This window comes from Cherax quadricarinatus, chromosome 48, assembly GCF_038502225.1.
Source record: "Cherax quadricarinatus isolate ZL_2023a chromosome 48, ASM3850222v1, whole genome shotgun sequence".
Classification (NCBI taxonomy): domain Eukaryota; kingdom Metazoa; phylum Arthropoda; class Malacostraca; order Decapoda; family Parastacidae; genus Cherax; species Cherax quadricarinatus.
In genome coordinates this window covers 23,591,293-23,604,853 of record NC_091339.1, presented here as the reverse complement: position 1 = coordinate 23,604,853, position 13,561 = coordinate 23,591,293, and the positions used below count along the sequence as shown (strand labels likewise).

At 41.8% G+C, this 13,561-nt stretch overlaps 1 protein-coding gene across 5 annotated transcripts in view; it reads left to right on the top strand.

Annotated features, from left to right (window-relative positions):
• LOC128696087 (teneurin-m-like) overlaps nucleotides 1-13,561 on the top strand; it is a 395,373-nt gene that overhangs the window by 176,655 nt on the left and 205,157 nt on the right. For all 5 annotated transcript variants that reach the window (XM_070094985.1, XM_070094987.1, XM_070094986.1 and 2 more), the window contains one exon: nucleotides 2,139-2,235. In XM_070094985.1, the coding sequence (XP_069951086.1) occupies nucleotides 2,139-2,235 (97 nt within the window). The remainder of the gene's footprint in view (nucleotides 1-2,138; nucleotides 2,236-13,561) is intronic.

The window sequence follows — 13,561 nt, the reverse complement described above, 5'->3', positions numbered from 1 at the left end:
CGTAAATGAAGGTAGATGATTTTTTTTTTTTTGTAACTATTGGGATCCGACTTGAGTGTCTGGAGTCTTGGTTTGTACTTCAAGATGTTGTCGTGTGTTCTTGGTTCATACCTGAAGACGTTGTCGTGTATTCTTGGTTCATACCTGAAGACGTTGTCGTGTATTCTTGGTTTATACCTGAAGACGTTGTCGTGTGTTCTTGGTTCATACCTGAAGACGTTGTCGTGTATTCTTGGTTTATACCTGAAGACGTTGTCGTGTGTTCTTGGTTCATACCTGAAGACGTTGTCGTGTGTTCTTGTTTCATACCTGAAGACGTTGTCGTGTGTTCTTGTTTCATACCTGAAGACGTTGTCGTGTGTTCTTGTTTCATACCTGAAGACGTTGTCGTGTGTTCTTGGTTCGTACCTCAAGACTTTTCAGTCGGTTGGTTGACATTGAACAGAAACCATCTTTAATAATGAACAGTAATAATAATTTTGTTATTATTATTCTTAAAATTAATATAAGATTTTGCATTGTCTACCTCATTCTACACATTGACTTGCTGACACATCTTGGACATGTTATATAAAAGTGAAATATCTGTTATCGTCAGTTCTATAAAGTTTAACACTGCAATGAAATTCACAGCGGCCAGCTCAGCAGAATATTCTATTACTGCAGCTGCAAGAGAACAGTACTCGCTGCTGTTTCTGTAAGACAACAGTGCACGCTGTTGCTGCAGCAACAAGAAAGCAGGCTGAACACTACTCGCGGCTATTGCTGCAAGAGAACACATTCTCAAACCATACCACGGGTGGGGTTGAACCCGCGGTCAGAGAGTCTCGAAATTCTGACCGCGGGTTCAAACCCCACCTGTGGTATGGTTTGTTTGCAATCATGTCATTACGATTTCGTGAGTCAAACACATTCTCGGTTGTTGCTGCTCCTGCTGCAAGAGAATACAGGAATTACAACAGAATACAGCCCCTGCTGTGGCAGCAGCTGCAACCAGGATACACTCTTCTTGCTGCAGCTTCCGCTCCATCCCAAGCTTTGTATTAATCTTATCGGTATTAATTGCTCGTATGTTTAAGTGACAGCTGTAAGGGGCATTTAAGTCATTAACGAAGAACCTGTCACATTTGCATATAGCAAGGACACCTGAGATGTATTCATGTATTTCGTTTGGGCGGGGGTTAAATCATACCTCCTGCCCCGTCTTTTTTTAAAGTCCTCTCAACCAACACAGCTGATTTCTGACCTCCAGTGTGTAACGTCTGTTGTTTATCTTCCATCAGAGACATGGGAACATTGTCTATAAGTATGATATACATTGGTCGACTTACCTACCTGTTGTATACTTCGTGATAGTTCCAGTGGTCAGAGAAAAATACTTCTACATAGAAAACAATGTTCTGTTCTTGTGTTCATTGATTTGTTTTGATTTTAGAAAACGATGTAGTGTAAACCTCTTGGCAGGACGAGTTACTAGCAATGGATGAGGGAGCGCTGAGAGGAGCTTTTGTGTGTTTTGTTGCCGTAAAGGAAGAGAGAGAGAGGCGTGTCGCTAGAGAGATTGTAATCAAAGGGTTTATTTTGAAGAATGTTCACGTCCTCTCTCTCTCTCTCTCTCAATACACAAACACACATACCTGTGACTGGTTTCGAGTTTTCGTACTCCTGCAGTCTGGACCCCAGGTCAGGCTGCAAAGTACTTGTTTGATTAACCAGGCTGTTTCTGCTGGCAGCCCGCTGGTCAACATATCCGTCACAGTCTGGTTGATCTGGCACTTAACGGGGGGTAGTGATGCAGTTTCCTCTTAAAGATTTTTACTCTTGTTATGGTAATATTCCCGATATCCATTGGTAGCAGATTGAATAGTCTGGGACCACGGATGTTGATACAGTGTTTTGCTATAGATTACCTGAAATCGCTACTACCCTCGCTGCTTGGGTGCAACCCAGGATTCTTTGTTTATGGCCTGATCATTGAAATTGTTGATGGTGGCAGCATGCAGTGCAACGTAGGCACCACAGTCCAGTTCAATAACATTTAAGGAACTTATCAAGTAAATATATGTGCTACACACAGATGTACTTGTGGCTTCAGATAAGTATGAGGTTAGATATTAATGTCCTCTCTCTTGTTACAGACATGCCCAAGACCTCTACTCTGGAGTACAAATCCGGCCTCCACTCTCCCAGTCTCCATAGTCCAGTTAAAGGAGACGCACAGAAAGCCATGGAAGGGTGAGTACTTAACTCTTTTTGTTATATATATATATATATATATTATATATATATATATATATATATATATATATATATATATATATATATATATATATATATATATTCGAGGATCCATATATTGATATAAAGGTGGCACATACGGTACATGTTGTTACGTGTGTATCACCGATTATAAGGCGAAAATCTCATCCAGCTCCTCAGAGCTGGGGCGTGTGCCCAAAATACAGCAGGCATTTTTTTATTATCACACTGACCGATTCCCACCAAGGCAGGGTGGCCCGAAAAAGAAAAACTTTCACCATCATTCACTCCATCACTGTCTTGCCAGAAGGGTGCTTTACACTACAGTTTTTAAACTGCAACATTAACACCCCTCTATATATATATTATATATTATAGGTAGTAGGTTGGTAGACAGCAACCGCCCAGGGAGGTACTACCGTCCTGCCAAGTGAGTGTAAAACGAAAGCCTGTAATTGTTTTACATGATGGTAGGATTGCTGGTGTTCTTTTTTCTGTTTCATAAACGTGCAAGATTTCAGGCACGTCTTTCTACTTCTACTTACACTTAGGTCACACTACACATACATGTACAAACATATATGTACACACCCCTCTGGGTTTCTTCTATTTTCTTTCTAGTTCTTGTCAATTTCCTCTTATCTCCATGGGGAAGTGGATAAGAATTCTTCCTCCATAAGCTGTGTGTGTTGTAAGAGGCGACTAAAATGCCAGGAGCAAGGGGGCAGTAACCCCTTCTCCTGTATATATTACTAAATATAAAAGGAGAAACTTTCGTTTTTCCTTTTAGGCCACCCTTCCTCGGTGGGATACGGCCGATGTGTTGAAAGATATATATATATATATATATATATATATATATATATATATATATATATATATATATATATATATATATATATATATAAAAGATTAGGGACGAATTCAATAGAGAAGCGTAATTAAGTTCAGCACATAGTGCAACTTAGATCGCTTAACAGTGAGCATCACACAGCAGCTCAGCAGATGACTAAACTTGTGTATGTTCTTCACTCACAGGATGAGTACTGGTGAGTAGCACTTCCGTTGTGATGGTATATTCACTCTCAGAATGAGTGGTGGTACACAGTGTATTCTGCCTCGTGGTCAAAATGTTATTTTCTTGAACGGAAATTTGCACTTGTTGAGCACTATATGGTTCTTTGTATTGATAATTACTACCTTTATACTAACTTAATGATTCACACTACTGTAAGCGAGAAGAGAGAAGCAGACGAAAAAATGTCTTATTTGCTCCTGAATTGAGGCTATTTGTGTCTGTTAAGAAACACAGGTAAAGGTCATGTCATTAGGGAGAAGACAGACTGCTTAATTACCGCTGAATAAACGAAGTTAGGCTCCCAGGTACACACCTTCAACCAGTAGTTTGTGTCTGGCTGATTGTGTGCTACCAGGAGACAGTTCTGGCGGTCACTGCCGCCGCCACACCCGAGACCAGGGCTCCTGGTTGACTGCTTCTTCAAGGAGGCTGTTGGTACTAGCCGCACGCAGTCTAATGTAAGCATCACAGCCTTACCTTACCTTTGATGTACCTCTCACGAGTTTCGAGATTCTTACTACTCTCCATGGGCCAGGCTCGTCTGGTGCTTGTCTGGTCAACCAGGCTGTTACTACTGGAGGCCCACTGCCCCACATATCCATCACAGCCTGGTTGACCTGGTGAAGTTAGTTGTCCAGTTTTCTCTTGACGACTTCTATACTTGTTCCAGCTGTGTTTTTGATATCTTCTGGTAAGATGTTGGAAAATCTGTGGCCACGGATGTTGATACAGTGTTCCCTTATTGTGCCCACCGCACCCCTGTTCCTCACTGGGTTTGTTTTGCACTTCCGTATCTCTCACTCCAGTTTGTTATGGCAGTGTGCAGATTTGGTACCAGGCCTTCGAGTACTTTTCTGGTATATATCATGTATATCCTCCGCTCAAGTACATGATTCACTACAATGAGAAACTTCAGTTCCATCTTTATGATACGAGTCTGTTGGTAATTCTCCTTATTTGTGAAAGAAAGGCGTTAAAGAGTCTTGGTCTCTTTGCACTTACTAAATTCTGTTTGTGTACTCATGGCATCCCTGCTTTTCATTGGAGGATTGACACTGCCTGCCTCCAGAATTTTGCGGGTATGAACTATATATCTTTCTCTCCTGTGTTCCATGGATACATTTCGAGGGACTTCGGCCGTCCCCAATAATTTAGGTGATGACAGAGTTAATGCTAGCGGTGAAAGTTTTCTCTCCATTCTCTTGTTGTTGTATTTTACCTGCTTTAAAAGCGACTGTTAGTGCACAGGAATATTTTAGTCTAGACGGAACAAATGACTAATAGAATCATCATTTACTTGGCACCTGTTATTTTAGAGGTTCTTGTTAGCCAGCCTATCATTGTCCTCTCGGTTGTGAACCTTCAGTTCAAGATCATTTTGATATTACTCCTAAGTCACTCACTATCTTCTTTCGCTTGTTTTAAATTTGTTTTATGCTCCGCTCCGGTTTTTCTACTCTTTCAGAATCACTTTCCCGAAATTCTCTGTGTCAATCAAGGCTTACTCTAACCCTGACGTCCTCTGTTTGTGTGTGTGTGTGTGTGTGTGTGTGTGTCGTAATAGACGCTGTACGAGGTGTGATATTGTTGACAGTTATTATAATCATGGAGGAGAATATCGTTGACAAGTGTTGGTAGCTCACGTGGCGGCGGTGGTGATGATGGTGCTGTTGTTGCTACAGTTTTGACAATAATACATAGAAGAAGCGGTACAGAGCAAGTTTTCATTGGGACTTTTATCAAGTCTTGGTTAGATAAGGAATAGCAAGTTTTGCTACGTTAAACAAAATCAGTTTGAAGAAATCTTTATTGATAGGCATCGTTTGGCTTGAGCATTATCAAGTTCATCAAGGTTTGACGATGCTCCTGGAGAGCAAAACATTCCTACAGTAAAATGACTTAAGAAATCGTAATGACACGATTGCAAATACACCATACCCCCGGCCGGGATTGAACCCGCGGTCATAGAGTCTCAAAACTCCAGCCCGTCGCGTTAGCCACTAGACCAGCTAGCCACAATAAGATTCATCCAACTAGGTATATTTCTACACCATAGGAAGGTTAGCACAGGCACCTCTGTGACCACAAATGCAAGTTTTTACAGACGAATCTCCAGCTAGCGTGGCCGTGACGAACTCTAGCTCAAGTCCCTTCACTGCCGTCAACATGACTTAAGAAATCGTAATGACACGATTGCAAATAAACCATACCCCCGGCCGGGATTGAACCCGCGGTCATAGAGTCTCAAAACTTTGAGACTCTATGACCGCGGGTTCAATCCCGGCCGGGGGTATGGTCTACAGTAAAATGTCACATTTACTTGTATATGTGTTGATGAAGGTCTACACACGTGGTCTGCAGGGAAGTTTAGCTCTGCACTAATGTGTTTCCATCATAGCTACAATCATTGTTAGATATTTCCAAGAATATTTACTTTTATCGAATCAATCGTTTACCCCGTAATTCTCCAATTTATTTTTTTAGGAACGGTAGGAAATATTTCTGATGCGAGTAGTGAGCTCTGGTATCAGTTTGATTCTTATTCTAGGCAATGTTTGTAATAAAACTTGTCCATTTTGGCAATTAAACCCAGGCTCATTAGCTTGTAGTTATGGTTGTAGTTTTGCTGGTGATTGTAATGGTTGTAGTTTTGCTCGTGATTGTAGTAGTAATGTTTGTAGTTTTGTTGGTAATTGTAGTAATGGTTGTAGTTTTGCTGGTGACTAATGGTTGTAGTTTGGTGATTTTAGTAGCAGTTTTGCTGGTGATTGTGGTAGTTATGGTTGTAGTTTTTCTGGTGACTGTAGCTATGTTTGTTGCTGTGTCAGTAGGTGCTGCGCAGCCCCAGGGTGAGCGATGTAGCAGTATCCAGGCGCTGGCGTGCTACAGCGCCAGTTGGGTATATTTAGAAGTGTATTATCCTATCATCCTGAGCCAGAACTGACATCATGCTCGTGAGCTTGTATCATTCCTGCCAGCCGTGTCGTCCAGATTATACACTTAACTTAGCGTCCGCTTCTAATCCCGTGTTGATTTTTGCGAGCTAGGCGTTTAACCCAGCAAATTCATGCATCATTTTCACTGTTGGTGCTTCTAAGCAGTGCGAAGTACAACATAGCTTGTGTTTCTCACCAGTGCGAAGTACAACATAGCTTGTGTTTCTCACCAGTGCGAAGTACAACATAGCTTGTGTTTCTCACCAGTGCGAAGTACAACATAGCTTGTGTTTCTCACCAGTGCGAGGTACAACATAGCTTGTGTTCCTCACCAGTGTGAAGTACAACATAGCTTGTTTCTCAGCAGTGCTAGGTACAACATACCTTGTGTTTCTCATTTGTGTGAATTATGCTTATAGATTACTCACAGGATCAGTATTTACTTCATTCGTTGTATATGTATATACTATTTGTGCATGTGTACTCTCATGTTTGTGGTTGGATGGATCGAGTCCTAGCTCCTGACCCCCCTCTTCGCTGATCGCTACTAGGTCCACTCTCTCCCTACTCCAAAAGCTTAATCGTACCTATGTATGAATCCTGCCTCCACTACTTCACTCTCCAGACTGTTCCACTTCGTAATTACTGTGTGTGTGTGGGGGGGGACTGTCGTGCTGTATATGCATCTATGTAAATTAACCTGGCTTGTATTTTTTTTTATTTTTGCGCTAGACTAGCCTAGGAACCTGGTGCCTCTGTAATAAATCAGTGCAGTGTGTCACCCTACATATAGTATGGTTGGTGTTGCGTAGCACAAGTGTAATAAAGTTTGTTCATGATGCTCAGACTGGTTGTTGCCAGGTAACTGCAACAGTGAATTTTTCACTGTCTATAATTAAGCATTTTTAGCGTATAATGTAGCTTTGAAATGTTTAAAGACTTTTGCAACATTCCATATGCATTGTTTATGTATGTGTTCTTAGGTATTTAATGTAGTTTGAATTCTTCCCTTGCCCTTTTTTTCTCTTCTGTATATAACTCTTGGCCCACATTATATTGATAAAAATATCTTTAAAAAAAATTATTTTTTTTCCTATATATGGGATAGGCCATCTTGAGAGATGGTAATTCCCAAGTAATAGTAACTCCAGTTCTACTGGAGCGATACCTCCCAAACTCCTGATCTTTTAAAGCTTGTCTTCTTCCTTATTGTAATACTGAGGTCTCGCAGCTCATACTGACACGCTGTAACCCATACTGTATGCTGAAATATGACTGGGGGAAGCATTTTCTTCGGTGCCACTGTTAAATATAATAGGGTAGCAGCACGCTGCTGATTTTGCTATTATGGCTAAAATAAACAGAGAAAAAATGTTGGTAAATGGTGACGCTATTTTCCGCGGGTCGAGCAGAGTGAACACGCTCGACCGGCATAGTAATCCGTTAGCGTCATGGTAGACGCACGCTGTAGTTTGGTCTAGTAGCGCATTCTTTAGTGTAGTCTGCCCTCTTCTCTCCCTTTGTTCTCTTTCATTCCTTTCACTTATTCTTTACCTTCTTTCCTACAGTCCCTGTCTTCATTTCTGTCATCCATTACTACTCTTGCAGCCCTGATTCGTTCATTTCTACAATCTTTCCCTTTATTTCTACCCATTCTCTTTTTATCTAGACCTTTCCTGCCTACCTTCCTTTATTGTTACCTACCACCTTCCCTCCCTTACCCCTTCCACCATCACCCTCCCTCCCTCTCTTCAGATAGCTTGTTTCCCTCTCTATAATCCCTCCATTTTTACCTTCCTTACTTCCATATCTATCCTCCCTCATGTGGTTACCCTCTTTCCTTTAGCTCCCCTCCTTCCATATCTACCCCTCCATCCATATCTACCGTCCCTCCTATGGCTACCCTCCCTCCCTCCTATGGCTACCCTCCTTCCCAGCAACAACAAGGTGTCTGGATAAAATATAATGGATTCCCCAAGTACTACAAGTTAACGTGATAAATCACCACAAGTGTCCTGTGTGTGTGTGTACTCACCTAGTTGTACTCACCTAGTTGAGGTTGCGGGGGTCGAGTCCGAGCTCCTGGCCCCGCCTCTTCACTGATCGCTACTAGGTCACTCTCCCTGAGCCGTGAGCTTTATCATACCTCTGCTTAAAGCTATGTATGGATCCTGCCTCCACTACATCGCTTCCCAAACTATTCCACTTACTGACTACTCTGTGGCTGAAGAAATACTTCCTAACATCCCTGTGATTCATCTGTGTTTTCAGCTTCCAACTGTGTCCCCTTGTTACTGTGTCCAATCTCTGGAACATCCTGTCTTTGTCCACCTTGTCAATTCCTCTCAGTATTTTGTATGTCGTTATCATGTCCCCCCTATCTCTCCTGTCCTCCAGTGTCGTCAGGTTGATTTCCCTTAACCTCTCCTCGTAGGACATACCTCTTAGCTCTGGGACTAGTCTTGTTGCAAACCTTTGCACTTTCTCTAGTTTCTTTACGTGCTTGGCTAGGTGTGGGTTCCAAACTGGTGCCGCATACTCCAATATGGGCCTAACGTATACGGTGTACAGGGTCCTGAACGATTCCTTATTAAGATGTCGGAATGCTGTTCTGAGGTTTGCTAGGCGCCCATATGCTGCAGCAGTTATTTGGTTGATGTGCGCTTCAGGAGATGTGCCTGGTGTTATACTCACCCCAAGATCTTTTTCCTTGAGTGAGGTTTGTAGTCTCTGACCCCCTAGACTGTACTCCGTCTGCGGCCTTCTTTGCCCTTCCCCAATCTTCATGACTTTGCACTTGGTGGGATTGAACTCCAGGAGCCAATTGCTGGACCAGGTCTGCAGCCTGTCCAGTGTGTGTGTGTGAGAGAGAGATGGCTCCAACTTCATCCTGTTCGCTACTTGTATGATTCATAATAAAAATGCTTTCAAATGAGTTGATGTAGGCAACAGCTCTTAGCTTGTCAATAAAGCTAGGGATCCTTATCCTAGCCTTGTCAAACCTTGTGTAAAAAAAGTGAGAGAGAGAGAGAGAGAGAGATATCTTAAGAGTTGTAGCGAATAGTGGTGGTGGTATGTGGACACTGTGGGTTGTGATGGTAGTTTTCTCGTCAGGAAAATCCAGGGCAAAAACCATATTTAGCATCGGGCCCTTCGTTAAAGGAGATGGATCTTAAGCTGATAAAAAAAAAGAGAATAAATACTGAAGCCACGAATCTGTGTTCAGTGAAGTATTAATCAGTCTAGAGGCTGATAACCCATCCTAGTTTTTTCCTGGATGAGATTCAAAGCTCTGCCGACATCTCCAGAATTTTTGGCACAACTCTAACCCTACTCGACTTCAAAGAAGCAATTGATGGCATGCCCATGCATTATGCCGGAGGCCCAGACTCGTGGAACTCAACATTCATGTATAAAAGCAAGAAACTATACCACGTACCTTAATGATTCTGGACACAGATATCCAACCTGCACTAAAAAGCAACGATATAGCCCCATTCCAAAAAAGCAGTCGAAAAAAACTATAGAATATCACTGTCTTACATCAAAATCTTTGAAAAGAGTCATGGTTTAAAATAGGTCACTCGTGCCTCTCACAACCACTGGACCATTATGACATGATTCAGGATGCACTGGAAGACAAAATGTGCATGTGTTGCATCCAGTGATTGCAAAAGCCTTTGAGTGGGATCATGGTATAACAACACAAAATGTAACCTGCATGCAAATGGAGCAAACAGAAAAGTGGGAAACTGGACATTAATTTCTTAACAAATAGAACCCAAAGAGTAACAGTGAACAAAGTGAAATTAGAGGCTGCCACAGTGAAAAACTCTGTTCCCCAAGGCACAGTGTTTTCCCCAATTATCTCTCATATCTGTCAAATTATAGCATTATTTCATTCTTTGCAGATATTAGAATTTGTATGAGCGGTATTACTGAAGAGACGGCAAACCTCCAAGTTTTCCAGTGGGCCACTGACAACAATATGATGTTTCATGAGACAACATCTCACATTCAGGGATCCCAACAATGTTATCACACCTGCAAGGCAATGAAAGCCTAGGTTACCAGAACCTTAAAAAACAAACAAACAAACAAACAAAAAAAAAGGACACGGAGCCATTGATAATACTCTTCAAGTCCCTTGTTCTCTCTAGGCTGGAATGCCACTGTATACGTATAGCTCCTTTTAAAGCAAGTAAAATTGGGGTGATTTAGAATGCAGAGAGAGCCTTCACCGTTCGTATATTATAAACTTATTAAAGTTCCTGTATTACTGGGAACGCTTGAAGTAGCTTAAACCAAGCCCCTTAGAACGTAGGAGAGAAAGATGCATTATAATTTGTACCTGGAAAATTATGAATATATTGGTCCCAATACGCCCACCTAAATCAAAATACCTGCGGTGAAAAGCAGGGGCGCAACGAGTACACTTGAGAAGTTAGGGTGTTAGAGTGGTTGTGGGTTGTGGTGATGGTGAGTGATTAAGGTGGTGGTCGGTTATGGTGTTGGTGGTTGTGATGGGTAGTAGTGGTAGTGGTGGTTGGGACTAGCAGTTTGCTAGCACTAACATCATCCCCCAGCGTTGTGAAGGCTCACACTGCCTTTATAGTTGACTTTGACATGTAAATCACTCCCCAACCAATGAAATGTATGCAATATCTGGGATGTGCTTGCCCCCGCTGTCCTGCCCTTCTATCCCGCCGCCCACTATCATAAACCCGCTATCTAGCCCACATCCCCTATATCCCACAAACTTGCTATCCAGCTTCCACCCCCCTGTTACCCCATAAACGCGCTATTCATCCCCCTCTATTCCACAAGCAGGCTTTCCCGCCCCCGTTATCCCACAAACCACCTATTCGGCGCGACTAATTTTATATATATATACATGTATATATATATATATATATATATATATATATATATATATATATATATATATATATATATATATATATATAGGAGGAGTATGGAAGAAGTGAATGTTTTCAGTTACTTAGGAGTTGACGTGTCGGCGGATGGATTTATGAAGGATGAGGTTAATCATAGAATTGATGAGGGAAAAAAGGTGAGTGGTGCGTTGAGGTATATGTGGAGTCAAAAAACGTTATCTATGGAGGCAAAGAAAGGAATGTATGAAAGTATAGTAGTACCAACACTCTTATATGGATGTGAAGCTTGGGTGGTAAATGCAGCAGCGAGGAGACGGTTGGAGGCAGTGGAGATGTCCTGTCTAAGGGCAATGTGTGGTGTAAATATTATGCAGAAAATTCGGAGTGTGGAAATTAGGAGAAGGTGTGGAGTTAATAAAAGCATTAGTCAGAGGGCAGAAGAGGGGTTGTTGAGGTGGTTTGGTCATTTAGAGAGAATGGATCAAAGTAGAATGACATGGAAAGCATATAAATCTATAGGGGAAGGAAAGAGGGGTAGGGGTCGTCCTCGAAAGGGTTGGAAAGAGGGGGTAAAGGAGGTTTTGTGGGTAAGGGGCTTGGACTTCCAGCAAGCGTGCATGAGCGTGTTAGATAGGAGTGAATGGAGACGAATGATACTTGGGACCTGACGATCTGTTGGAGTGTGAGCAGGGTAATATTTAGTGAAGGGATTCAGGGAAACCGGTTATTTTCATATAGTCGGACTTGAGTCCTGGAAATGGGAAGTACAATGCCTGCACTTTAAAGGAGGGGTTTGGGATATTGGCAGTTTGGAGGGATATGTTGTGTATCTCTATACGTATATGCTTCTAAACTGTTGTATTCTGAGCACCTCTGCAAAAGCAGTGATAATGTGTGAGTGTTGAATGATGATGAAAGTATTTTCTTTTTGGGGATTTTCTTTCTTTTTTTTGGGTCACCCTGCCTCGGTGGGAGACGACCGACTTGTTGAAATATATATATATATATATATATATATATATATATATATATATATATATATATATATATATATATATATATATATATATAATCAAACGTAGCTTATTGGTCGCATCAACTTAGTGGAGTCGTATTTAAGGATGTGAATTCCACTGACTGCAGCAAGTATGTGTGTGTTCTTGCTCTAATCCTAAAAGCAATTGTTAACAAAATGCATTTCAACGTGTCTAATTGGTGGCAGTTGTTGAAGGTATGTCATTAGTGGAAGATTAATAAGGTGGCAGAGCAGTTGTTGAAGGTCACAGGTAATTAGTCTGATTGTTAACTCTTATTTCCGTCCCTCGCTAATTCTACTGGGGTTTCATACAGGTGTTAAGGGAGAATACATGTGTATTATTTCTTTGTTAACGTTAGTTAACATGATATATATATATAATATATATATATATATATATATATATATATATATATATATATATATATATATATATATATATATATATATATATATTATATATCTGGGCTTTGGGGTCTCTCAAGGCAGTGAAGCTGCAGCTCATGCGGCAAGGGCCTACATCAGGGACCTACTAGAAGACAAGGCCATAGTCAAACTTGATTTTAGAAATGCCTTTAATATGGTGAGGAGAGATGCTGTTTTGCCAGCTGTTCGGGTTCGGTTCCCCAGTCTCTTTCCCTTCATTTCAGCCGGCTACAGCAAACCCTCAATTCTTTTGTTTGGAGAACATGAAATTCAATCATCAGAGGGTGTTCAGCAGGGTGACCCACTTGCTCCACTTCTCTTCTGCTTGGCAGTAAGAGAACTAACCTCCAGCCTACGCAGTGAGCTCAATATATGGTACCTGGATGACGGCACTCTGGCAGGTACTGAAGAGTCCCTCGTGGGGGACCTACAACTGGTGAAAACACAGGGAGAAGGCTTGGGACTCATCCTCAATCCCTCTAAGTGTGAAATCATCACAGCGAACCAGGAAATAATCAATGCTGTGCGAAGAATCCTCCCGGAAATCTCAACTACAACTCCGTCCAACAGTACCCTCTTGGGGGCACCGCTGGGTCACCAGGCCATCGATACTGTCCTCAGGGACAAATTGAATGACCTTATGAGAATGGAGGAGAGAATAAGCGATCTTGATGCCCATGATGCTCTGTATCTCCTCACAAGGTGTCTTACTATGCCAAGACTCACTTACTTCTTGAGGTGTGCACCCTCTTTTGACAACCCAACACTCGATGAATATGACGCACACCTGAGATCAACTTTTAAGAAGGCACTGAACCTGTCACTAGAGGATGAGCAATGGGATCAGGCAACCCTCCCAGTGCGACTGGGAGGTATAGGGGTGCGTAAAGCAACGCATGTTGCTTTACCTGCTTTTCTGTCTTCGTGT